General features: G+C 41.0%; 1 protein-coding gene across 1 annotated transcript in view; it reads left to right on the forward strand.

Moving 5' to 3' along the window:
• npdc1b (neural proliferation, differentiation and control, 1b) overlaps positions 1 to 12,827 on the forward strand; it is a 40,565-nt gene that overhangs the window by 15,826 nt on the left and 11,912 nt on the right. Inside the window, exons 2-6 of the mRNA XM_008277023.1 lie at positions 672 to 839; positions 8,146 to 8,235; positions 8,328 to 8,522; positions 9,899 to 9,965; positions 10,974 to 11,055. Coding sequence (XP_008275245.1) covers positions 672 to 839; positions 8,146 to 8,235; positions 8,328 to 8,522; positions 9,899 to 9,965; positions 10,974 to 11,055 — 602 coding nt within the window. The remainder of the gene's footprint in view (positions 1 to 671; positions 840 to 8,145; positions 8,236 to 8,327; positions 8,523 to 9,898; positions 9,966 to 10,973; positions 11,056 to 12,827) is intronic.

The following is a 12,827-nucleotide window of genomic DNA, read 5'->3' on the forward strand; positions in this document are numbered from 1 at the left end:
AATCTTGTTAACATAGCAACGAAATCTTTCTCAGTCTCAAGTTTGTTGTAGTATTGTTCTGTGCTGTAAAGTTATTACTACAGATGATGATGTGTGGCATGTGGCATTTCTTATTGTTTTGTAAAGAGGAACAATCCTATCAAATCCCGTCCCTTCGCATTGATGGGACTTTTGGCTCAGACCCAACGCCTTTCATCATGGGCCATGTCCATGAGACAAGTGATAATACATTGTAAGCTGTGAGTCTGCAAGGGCTATCATATATAAATGCAAACTAGAGACATATAGCAAGTTAAAAATACCAAAAAGAATTGGTCACCTTGGGTGGTACCGATACTGAAAATTTCGGGTCCGGGGCTGTGGACTAATTGGTTAGTTTGTGGGTGAGGAAACAATAAAGCTGACATTTGTTCCTGGGGTAATTTAAAAGAGATTTTGCCAGCTACAGCTGGTTGATCAGATTTACGCATTTCATCCTGGAAGAAAGCAAAGCAGGGTATTTTTTGAAATGTTGAACTGATTCTATCAAAATCAGCTAGAGAAAACATGAAAATTGAAATAATGAAATTGTATTTTTTGCTGAATAAAAATGAAGAATATAAAAATAGAAATTGGAGCAGTTTCAGTTCAAAGCATGAAAATGAATGGTTGTTTTGGGTCCTCCTCCACAGGCTCTCATCTGTGCCCAAGAAGTTTAGATTGTGCCCAGGCAGGACGACACTTCTGTCAGCCAGGCAGCTCTTCCTGCGGCCCCTGCCTACGCCCTCTGGTGGAGAATTCCTATGGTCTCTGTGTGGTCAAGCGGAGACATGGTCCTAAAACTGCTCAGTCTATTAAAGGTAGGTAAGAGACCTTTGCTATGACTACATAGCTGGTCCCAGCTCTGTTTTTTGGAAAATGTATTAATATGCCAAAAGCCAAAAAGCCCTGCATGGTTTGTTATAGTTCTACTTAAAACAGCTGAGATTTAAGTATCTTATTTAGAAATGCCATGGTAAGTCTTGAAAAAAAAACCCCTTTCTGATATGAAGTCAAGCTTACACAATCAGGATTTTTAGAGGATCACCAGTACTAGTCTATGACTGTCAGGAATAATTATTTCATGTATGGATAGAAATTTAAGCAATTTAATTTTGAAGTTCATCAGTGTATGTGACAGCAGTGGAGATCTCCTATCATTGCCAACAGCCCTGACTTTGTAGCTCAGCACCCTGAAAATACATTATACATCATACATAGTCTTTTTGTAATTTCTTGCTAAAACTCTCGGGGGTTTTACAGGCAGATTATCTTGCTTAGGTGTGTGTGTGAGTCTGTGTGACAGTTTGTTTTTGTGTCTTGCTTGTCACAACTGGACTAGGGCGTGAACCCAAATGCACGACTCAGGAGACAAAGTTCAAATACATAATCTTTTAATGACAAAGTTCCAAATGAAAATTGCTCTTACAGAGGAAAACTACACAACTAAAAATCACTCACTGAGAGAAATAACAGCAACAAAAGAAAACTGATGAAAATCTTCTAGAAACACTGCATAACAAAAAATCACTCTTACAAGGAAAAACAACTGTAACTATAAAAAAAGGCAAGACAAAGTATCAAAATAACATAAGGCAAGACTGTGGTTAACACAAAGCAAAGTATCAAAAGAATACAAAACCTGACTTTGACAAAACAACATGGCATGGACTGGCGTAGCTTCTCTGACTTTCAAAAGACAAGACGAACTGGCACAGGACAAAGAGAGACACAGACTACATATACCCACACACGGTTACAGGGAACAGGTGGAAACAATCAGGGCAGCGCAGACAATCAGACCAGTGGAAAACACACAAGGGGAAGGAGCAAGTTACCTGAAACAAGAGGGGAGTTAAATGTCAAAATAAAACAGGAAACCATGACACATTGACACAAGACAAAAACTAAACTTAACTTCTTGGACATGACACTGCTCTGCCAGTGCTGTCAAGAAGTAGAGTGGCAAGAAAAAGTATGTAAATCTTTTGAAATTTCATGGTGTTCTGCTTTAATTTGACATAAAATGTGATCTGACCTACATCTAAGTCAACAGTATTGACAAATGTACTGTGCCTAAAATTATAACAAAAAAACAATCTGATCTTTCATGTATTTATTGACCTATCGGTCTTTACCCATTCACTCATTCAACTTTCAAAATAGTATTGGAAAAAGTAAGCGAACCCTTTCAGATAGTAACTGGTTGACCCACCCTTGGCAGCAATTTCGTCAACCAAGCACTTCCTGTAGCTGTGGAGCAGACCTGCAATTCGCTCAGGAGGAATTTTAGCCTATTCTTCCTGGCAGAACTGCTTTAGCTCTGGCATATTCTTTGGATGTCTCGTGTATGGCGCTCTTCAAGTCATTCCATAAAATCTCTACTGGGTTAAGGTCTGGGCTCTGACTTGCCTGCTCCAAAAGGTGGACTCTGTTTTTCTGAAGCCATTCTGTTGTGAACTTGCTCTGGTGTTTTGGGTTATTGTCCCGTTGCATCACCCAGTTTCTACAGAGTTTCCATTGATATTCTTACATTATCCTGAAGAATTTTTTGATACACTTGGGAATTTATATTCCCCTCAGTGATTGAAAGCTGGCCAGGCCCTTATGCAGCAAAGCAGGCCCTAATCATAATGTTTCCTCCACCATGCTTTACCGTTTGGATGATGTTGTCATGACGTTATGCAGTGCCCTTTTTATGCCAGATGTAGTGCTGTGTGTTCTTTCCAAAAAGTTCAATCTTAGTTTTAGCAGTCCACAAAACATTTTACCCCTACCACTATGGAGTGTTAATGTGCTCGTTTGCAAACTTCAGGTATGCAGCAATGTTCTTTTTAGTAAGCAGTGGCTTCCTTCGTGGTGTCCTGCCATAGACACCCTGCTTGTTTAATGGTTTACATACTGTAGACTTATGAACACAGATACTAGCCAGTTCTGACGTTGTCTTCAAATCATTGGCTATCACCCGGGGTTGTTTCTTTACCTCACTGATTAGTCTTCGTTGTGCTCTTGGTGTCATTTTTACTGAGTTCCAACTTCTTGGTAGAGTAGTCACAGTCCCAAAGGGTGGCAAGGCATGGCTCACAAAAGCATATTCTCAAAATGTTTGCATGTTTGTTATCAGTCAAAGTAGCTCTAGTCCACACCTCCAAACTCATTTTCTTAACAAGACTCCAGGTATGCCAACAACTGAATAAAACTAGCTTTTTTGAGGTGATTAACCCAAGGGTTCACATACTTTTTCCACCAGCACTATGAGGTTTTTATGGTTGTTCTCAATAAAGACATGGAAGATTTTTTTGTTATTATTTTAGGCACATTATATTTGTCAATACATTTGACTTAGATGAAGATCAGATCACATTTTACAACTAATTAAAGCAGAAAACCTTGAAATTCCAAAAGGTTCACATGCTTTTTCTTGCCAATGTAATAACTGTCCAGTGAGTGGGGGATAATGCTGAGGAAAAAACACAGCAGCTCAGTTCAACAACAATACCCCAGAGTAGAAGGTTCAAGAAAAGATTATTGAGGCACTTTCAGATATGCACTCCATTCTGTCAATCTAAAGGCAATTGAACTGCTTCATGTCTGAATTTTTCAAGTTTATTACATACTTGCAGCATCAGACAGCGGTGGGATCCATGAGTGTTTCCAAAGACAGAGAGCTGTGTACATTCACACACAAAGTACCAGTAGTAACTTTATTAGTTAAACACGTGGACAAAATTGTTGGTACGCCTCGGTTAATGAAAGAAAAACCCACAACGGTCACAGAAATAACTTGAATCTGACAAAAGTAATAATAAATAAAAATTCTATGAAAATTAAGCAATGAAAATCAGTCATTGCTTTGAACTATGGTTCAACAGAATTATTTAAAAAATAAACTTATGAAACAGGCCTGATGAGAAGCCTGGACTGATGGTCTAACACTTTGTCATCTCTCCTCCTTTTCTCCTATGATCAACGTAAGAGCTAGACAAAAACACATAACATCAGCACATTGAATTTAGCAAAGCAAATCGCTAAAATTATCCCACAATAAACATAAAACAAACTGACAATTAGACACAGTTAAAATTTTACCTTGTTGCCCTCTCGACTGCCGCTAAATGTCTCGCGTTCGCCCTTTTATGTTTTGTTTTGTCTCTTAACTTTACGTTGAGAAAAGAAAAGAAGAACAGAAGAACGATCCGCACACCGAACAAGCTCCCTTTTACAATTTATTGGCGTGACGTTTTGAGCAAAATGCTCTTCCTCAGACTGCTAAACATTAGACTGAGGCCGCCATCTTAAGTACCCATAGTGCACAGCATTCATCACGTGGCACATCGGCAGGTAAACAGTATGTTGTGTTTATTCATTCATTTTTTGTAAAAAACATTTTTCTATACATGATTGCATACATTACGAAGTACTGATCGTGCTTCTGTTCTTCTTTTCTTTTCTCATCTTTGACATTTTGTGATCCAGCACCCAACCCAGTGGACCTCGGGGATGTGCGTGTCTTTCCTTCATCAGACTTTTCTTAACTTTACGTTGCCATTATTTTACCATTGGTGTTTCCCTTTGCATCTTTTCAGTTTCCCTATTATCTGTCGGATGTCCCTTCAAAATAAAAGCACTTCCGATTTATGTTAAATAACAAAATTAAAAGCACAAAACATTGATACATGACAGGTTTAAATTAACACAGTAACTATTGAATTAGAAAAATAACAACATTCAGTAACTACAAAGTAAGTAACATTTGAGTTAGGTAGGAAAGATAGGAAAGAATTATTTTCTGTGAAAACCTTCTAATCATATAACTTTCAGGGACAGACCGATTATTGGCCTGACCGATTATCAAGGCCAATATTTGGCATTTTTCTGATTGTCTGTATTGTTATTATTATTAACCAATTATCACTACATTTTAAATGCGCTACTTTGGGTCTGATGCCCCTGCCTCTCTCAGAGGGTCAGGCGACAGCACTTGCTCTTTAATGGCGAAGCATCAAAGTTCAGAGGACAAGTTTGAGCTGCGACACATGGAAAGTGGGGTGGACTCGCATGGACCGGGGGAGTTTTAACCGGGCGGCACAGGGGTTGATGACAGCCTCCACTTTGAATGGCCCCACGAAGCGGGGGGCTAACTTCTTGGCCTCCACCCGGAGGGGAAGGTCCTTGGCCCAGAGCCAGACACGTTGTCCAGGGGTGTACACCGGGGCGACGGAATGGTGGCAGTTTGCCTGGTCTTGCCTCTTCTGGGAGGCCTTTAGCAGGGCGGCGCGGGCTTGGCACCAGGTCCGGGCACAGAAATGGAAGCGGGCAGCCACCAACTGTACCACAATCTCCTCCTCCAGGTCTGGGAACAGGGGTGGCTGGTAACCGTGGAACGGTGACATACTGGAGGAGGCGTTGGGGAGTGTGTTGTGCGCATACTCCACCCAAGGGATCTGTGTGCTCCATGAGGTCAGGTTCTCTGAGGCGATGCACCGGAGGGCGGCTTCCATCTCCTGGTTGAGTCACTCCGTCTGGCCGTTGCTCTGTGGATGGAACCCAGATGTCAGACTGACTGTGGCCTCAAGTGCTGTACAGAAGGCCTTCCAAACCCTGGAGGTGAACTAGTGCCCTGGGGCGCTGGGACAGAACCGCACCTACTCCGGTGTCTGAGGCATCCACCTCCACGACAAATTGGTGGCGTGGGTCGGGCTGTACCAGGATGGGAGCAAAGGTGAACTGGGCCTTGAGTTCCTGGAAGGCTATGACTGTGAATTGATATTAGCACATGATTTTCAGGCTGCAAGGTGGCGCAGTTGGTTAGCACTGTTGCCTCGCAGTAAGAAGGTCGCCGGTTCTTTCTTCTCCCCGTGCAGCATGGGTTCTCTCCAGGTTCTCCGGCTTCCTCCCACAGTCCAAAAACATGTTGAGGTTAATTGGTGATTCTAAATTGTCCATAGGTGTGAATTAGATAGTGGTTGGATGGATGGATGGATATGGGTTTCATCAGGGCAGGACTGTGATCAAGCATGTAAAGTCTGAGGCAGATTGGCGAATGTACAGGGTCGTTAGACATGCTTCCTCTTTACTGGCGTATGATAACAATTCAGAGGACTGTCATTGCCACGCCTTAGACTTTTGTGGAGCATTTTGATAACTTTTGATCACCAAGCTCTGTTGTGTGTGCTGGCCAAATTTGAGGCATGTGGGAGCTACCCCCTAGGAGGAGGGGCTTTCTCCACAGCCTTCTCCATGCGTCATCATCAACCTGTTGAGGCTTTTGTCACCACATTTGAGGTTAATATGATCAAAGAGCTAACAGTATTGCATCAAAATGTAAAGCATATCATTTCCTGTTGCCACCAGGTGGCGCTATGAGTGTGAATGGACATTGGCATATGGATGTGATCAGGGCAGGACACTGATCAAACATGTAAAGTTTGAGGCAGATTGTGGCTTGTACATGGTAGTTAGACAGCACTTCCTTTTTGATGGCAAATCATCAAACTTCAGGGGGTGGCCATGGCCCCGCCCTTTGACTTTTGCGAAGATTTTGATAACTTATTGTCATTAGGGCCTTTTGTATGTACAGGTCAAATTTTAGATGTCTTGGAGTTATCCCCTATGAGGAGTTTGCTCTTGCAAATTATTAAAAAAATAAGCAAAAATCTCACAAATCAAAATGGTGGACTTCCTGTGGGTTTAGGGTATGGTGCCCACTGACTTTTTTGTGCACCCTGATGTGCCACATATGCCTAACAAATTTTGTAGATGTAGGTGAAGGTGTTCTGGCCATAGTAGATATTACAAAGTGTGTGGGGGGCGCTATGGAGCCACTTTGAGACACACACTGGTCCCATACAATGTCAAATTTTTCGCTAGTTCTGATGTGTGTGCAAATTTTCATGAGTTTTTGAGAATGTCCACACACCATCTGTTCACACACAATCACATAGACACACACACACACACACACACACACACACACACAGATCTATTTGCCCACTCACTAAACAGAATGACAGATACAGTGTACTGTCATTAAAAGATAATTTTTTTTAAAAATCTGACATATTTCCACTCCAGTTCAGCCCTCCACACACATTCATCTTCCCACACTAGTTTAATGTGTAGCACACCCACACGTCCACACATTGTGTCACTCACTCTCATGCCTGTGACTTCCTCCCACTCAACTCCCATGCAACATAATCTGCAATGCAGCACAGGGTCCCAGGGCTGGAGGAAACACTAGCAAAAACATTGATGTTTTGTAGGAATTAGTTCTATTATGGGCTTTTTGGAATCTTTGGTGTTTGTTGTCAGACATCTGTCCATTTATCTAGAATGTGATCATAACAGGCTGTAGACATGTTTATTTCTGCTGTATCGCTGGGCATGTTGACACTGGGGTCTGTGGGCATTGACCTGTTTTGGAGCCAGCCTCAAATGGCCTTTTTGAGGAACTGTTTTTGGCACTTCTGCATTGTCTTATTTTTTCAGTACTACTTGCCACTTAAAATGAACTGATTCAGTTATGGTGGTCAAATGTCACTGTGACCTTACAAAACAGGTTTATTGCGACATCTAAAGAACTGCACTACCTATGTGCTAACTGTCAATTTCAATTTTACTTTCAATTTTATTTGTATAGCGCAGTTTACGACATATGTCATCACATAGCACTTTTGTTCTTTCATTGGTATTGCGTAATAGGTCACACTGTACAGTCATTCCTCAAACAGCAGTCAGATATTAGACAGTCAGTGTGCGACTGGTGGGTCTAAGATGTAACACAAATGATTGTGTGGATCTGTTCTCCCAGCTCATTGCCTTGTTTGAGGCTTTTTTCTTTCTTTTTTTTTTCCAAAAAGTGGCTTAAGTTTTACATTTCCCTCTCACCATCTTTATACAATTTTATGTATGCAGCAGAAGTTTTAAAGTTTTAAAATATATGTATGACTACATCAGCTATCACTGACTTTGTTTTCTTTTTTGTTGACCCTTCTACTGCTGTTTGCTTTGTACCACTTCATCTCTTTTGAGGACTGGAGTAGTGACGGGGTGTCTGGACTGAGCCTATGTTAAAATAAACAATAATTAAAGGCAGTGATGGATTCTGGTTTTGTGCTCCTCCAGGTAAGGTGGGCACTTATCCTCAGCTGGATGAAGAGATTGACTTTCTCTCTGCCATCATCAAAGAGCAGAGAACCTTGTCAAGGCTGCCAGGTACTGGACAGGCAACTAATTTACCATATTTGTTTTGTACAAGTACATCCACGTTGAAGTACTGACTCTGAAGTTTTTGTTCCTTATCTCAGCTCCACCTTCCCAGGACATCATATCCAAGCAGCTCAGTGAGCCCAGCTCTGCCCCTAGAGCATTTCTCACAGAGCAGCCCACCAGCCATAGCTCTACCAGCACGGCTCTACCCACCACAACCACAAACCACACCCCTGCTCTGCTGAGTGATCCCATCATACTCCCCTACCCTTCGAATGACCGTGTCTTTATCGGTAAGTCTTTTCTGTCTATTGGCCATAACTTGACTGCTCTCTGGAGAACTGTAGTTCTAACCTTAGTGCTGTGGTGAGATTTGCATATCCAATACACACAAACCCTAAAACAAACATTCTGAACAGATATTGTGAATGGACCTATTTTGATTTGGTGTAAAATTAAGTAATTGCTTTGGAGACTGTTTGAAGCAAATTAGTCAAAGTTTAGTTTTTTATCCCAAAATACTGCAAAGATGCTTCATTTCACCATGACTATATAACCCCTGGTTTTGAGGCTGTTCTAAACAGTCTATTCTGTTCTAAAACCCAGAGAGCTACTGCTGTTCCAGTCTCCTTTAGGATGAACACACTGTCTGCATGTGTCATCTCCAGCCGTCACAGTTTGAGCTAGATAGCTGTCGGTTAGTTAGGTGTTACATAGCACAAATCAAGTCAAATTCTCTTTAGTTTCTTGCATGGAAACCTGAGAGATTAACTATTGTGGATTTGAAGGATGGCAGAAGTTAACCTCTTCATATTTAAACAGCTTTTATTTTACACTTCCAAGTTTATAACAGCCACAAACACAATTAAAATGGATTTTTAAAATATGTGACCTTTAAGGTCAATTCACTTCTATCTTCATTTTCCCACAAGAGGCAAGAAGTCAGCATAAAAAATATAGTAAGACAGTAATAATAATACAGTTAAGGCCTTTACTTTTACTATGCACAGATCACACAACCCAGTAAAACATTCATGTGATAAAAGCAAAGAAATGCCAGGGGGAGGATGTCCGGTTCCAGAGAGACAGAATTTGCTGTGGTCAGTGTGTGGATGCTCACATGTGTAGTCTTACAGGCTCCCGTGGGGGTTTGGGAGCAAACTTTGGTTAAAATTTGTTGGAAAATAACAGGACCTGCTTTCTTGGTAATTTTGTGATTATTATTTTCCATTAATACAAAATGTGATTATGTTGAAAAATAGATCTTTTAAACAACACCCATTTAGCTCTGTAAGGGCATTCAAAGAACTTCACACTGCAGAGCATTTAGACCAGTTTAGTTAAATGATTTCCTTTGTCCAAATGGTAGCTTTGCATGCTCTGAAATCTCATGACTGAACACAATTTGGTATGGGGTTATAAAAAGCAGAACTCACATATTAATGTCAATTAGTTCTGCCACACCCCATTGCTGTGATCAGTGTTGTTTTCAGTATTGGCATTGCAGTGCTAGGACAGACACTCAGTTATTCTCAGCAGCTCTTCTTTCAGCACTTACACTTTACACTCTGTCCTCCAAGCTTTCAGTCAGGGATCATGTCTTCGTCTAACACCATCAGGCCTGCACAGCGTTCTTTTCCCCTGACTGTCTTTTTCTATTTCTTCTCAGTCATGAGTAGCGTCTTCATCGTGGCTGGATCGTTGGCACTGATCATAGCAGTAGCTTGTTGGGTCAGGTAAGATATTTTTTCCTCTCCACACTATTGAATGTGACTTCAGACATTACCATTCTTCCTTTTTAGAAGATAGTGAGTTTCTGAGGTGTTCAGGGCCAAATGCAATAACCTCAGTTTTGTCTGAGTTTAAACGAAGGAAGTTACAGGTCATCCAGACCTTAATGTCCTTCAGACATGCCTGGAGTTTAAGTAACTGATTGATTTCATTCGGGTTCATAGATAAATATAACTGGGTGTCGTCTGCATAACAATGGAAATGTATGCAGTGCTTCCTAATAATGCTGCCTAACGGAAGCATATACAGAGTAAATAATATTGGTTCCAATGCAGAACCCTGAGGAACTCCATTAGCAGCTCTGGTATGGCTGGAAGAATCATCATTAACATGAACAAACTGGAATCTGTCTGATAAATATGATTTAAACCAGTTCAGCGCAGTCCCTTTAAGTCCAATTGCATGTTCCAGTCTCTGCAATAGGATGCTATGATCAACAGTATCAAATGCCGCACTGAGATCCAATAGAACCAGAACGGACACTAGTCCACTTTCTGAAGGTAAAAAAATCGCTTGTGACCTTCACCAGTGCTGTCTCTGTACTTTGATGGATTCTAAATCCTGACTGAAACTCTTCATTCAAACCATTTACATGCAGATAATCACATAGTTGGTTTGCCACGACCTTTTCAAGGATTTTTGAGATGAAAGGAAGGTTGGATATTGGTCAGTAATTGGCTAAAACACCTGGATCTAGAGTAGGCTTTTTTAGAGGTGGCTTTATTATAGCAACTTTAAAAGCCTGTGCTACGTAGCCTGTTAGTAGGGAGAAGTTGATGATATCTGACACTGTACTGTTCATTAAAGGAAAGATCTCCTTAAACAGTCTAGTTCCATTCCAAGGAATAATTTGGTTAAACAAGAAATTAGCAGAGGGAGACTGGCAACTTTCTCTCGTGCATCCCCTTAATCAGTTCCAAATGCATCACTGTGTTGTTTGTTTTTTGTTACAGATTGCAGAATGGTGTGCGTATAACTCAGAAGTTGGACTGCCCTGCATATGGACTGATGACAGCCCATACCTTTGACAATTTGGTGAGTAGATAATTGCTGTGGTGGGACAAACAAAGAAGGTCACACTGACAGGTGGGGAAAAACAGGGTGAAAGCAATTCTTAGATTCCTAAACAAACCATGTGTTTATGTCCAACCAACAAGTTACATTACACATTGCCATAAAAAGTTTATGGCATGTCTGTACTGGATAATATAAAAAGCAATAGTTGAAAGCATGGACCACCTTCATGGAGTCTGCAGAAATTCACTGTATTTTCTTAGCTCAGCACAGGAGGAACACTGAATAAAGCAAAAGAAAAAAACACTTCTGTCTTACTCAATAATATGATATGACATTGTAAAATAAATTACAAAACACATATATTACAAAAGTGCACAACAAGATAGGTATATATAGGTGCAACCAGTTCATTGACTCAATCTCAACAAATCAGTCTTGTTAAAAAATAAGTCACAAAACAGGCAAAATCAAAGGATCAGTCTTGGTTTTCTTGAGAATAACCAAAATCACTTAAGTTCTTACATCAATAGCTATGGTGTTGTACTGCCAAAAACAGTGCTTTGAGGCATTCCATGCTTTCTTTTGTCTGTTTTAGTCACATGATACACACAGGAGTTAGTACTTCATTGCATAACCATTGTTTTTAATGACTGCAGCCATGCATCTTGGCATGCTCTCCACCAGCTTCTGACATTGTTCTGCTGTCACAGCAGCCCATTCTTGTTGCACAAATTCAAACTAATTTGCTTTGTTTTTGGGCTTTTGGTTCTTCATTTTGCCTTTGACGATTTTCCAAAGTTTTTCAGTTGGCTTTAGATCTGGTGATTGAGCAGGCCAAGGCTTGGTTCGAATGTTCTGGTTTTCCATGCAGGCTTTAACTGACCTTGCTGTGTGGTAAGGGCCATTGTCTTGTTGGAAAATCCAGTCATTCGAGGCAGGAAGGAGTTTTCCAGCTGATGGAAGAAGACTGTTTTCAAGAGTAGCCCTGTACATGACCTGGTTCATTTGCCCTTCACACAGTTGCATTTGCCCTGTTCCACCCACACTGAAACAACCCCAGATGGTCACTGATCCACCCCCATGTTTTACTGTAGGGGCAAGACAGTCTGGTTTGTAGGCTTCTCCAGGCTTCCTCCTAACCAGTAAGTTGGCTGGAGTGGGCATCAAGTGAAAATTGGATTCATCATTGAAGAGACCCTTAGCCCAATCATCAACAGTCCAGTACTTGTGATCCCCAGCAAATAGTAACCGGGCTTTCCTCTGCCTTTCTTTGATGAGGGGCTTCTTCCGTTCCCTGTGTGACTTCAGACCAGCTTCAAAAGTTTGGAACTGTCCTTGCTGAACAAGTCACATTTCTCGACAGTGCCCACTCATTTTTAAGGTCCCTGGAGGTCTGATGACGATTCCTGACACAGGAATAGATGAAAAGGCACACGCCTTTTCAGCTCTGTCCACAAATTTTCTACAGGATTGAGATCAGGACTTTGGGATGGCAACTCAAAAACATTGACTTTGTTGTTCTGAAGCCACTTTGCAACTAATTTGGCGGAATGCTTAGGGTCATTGTCCATTTGGACGACCCATTTGTGCCCAAGTTTTAACTTCCTGGCCGATGTCTTGAGATGTTATTTCAATATTTTCACATACTGTTCTGCTCTGATTTAATATTAGACAGTTAAAAAAAGGGTTATATGTCTTTTTATACAGTGTATATAAACTTCTGGTTTCAACTGTGTGTATATATTATTGAATTTCCCTTCTAGGATAAATAAAGTATTTTTCATTTCATT

Source organism: Stegastes partitus, unplaced genomic scaffold, assembly GCF_000690725.1.
Source record: "Stegastes partitus isolate 25-593 unplaced genomic scaffold, Stegastes_partitus-1.0.2 Scaffold86, whole genome shotgun sequence".
Classification (NCBI taxonomy): domain Eukaryota; kingdom Metazoa; phylum Chordata; class Actinopteri; family Pomacentridae; genus Stegastes; species Stegastes partitus.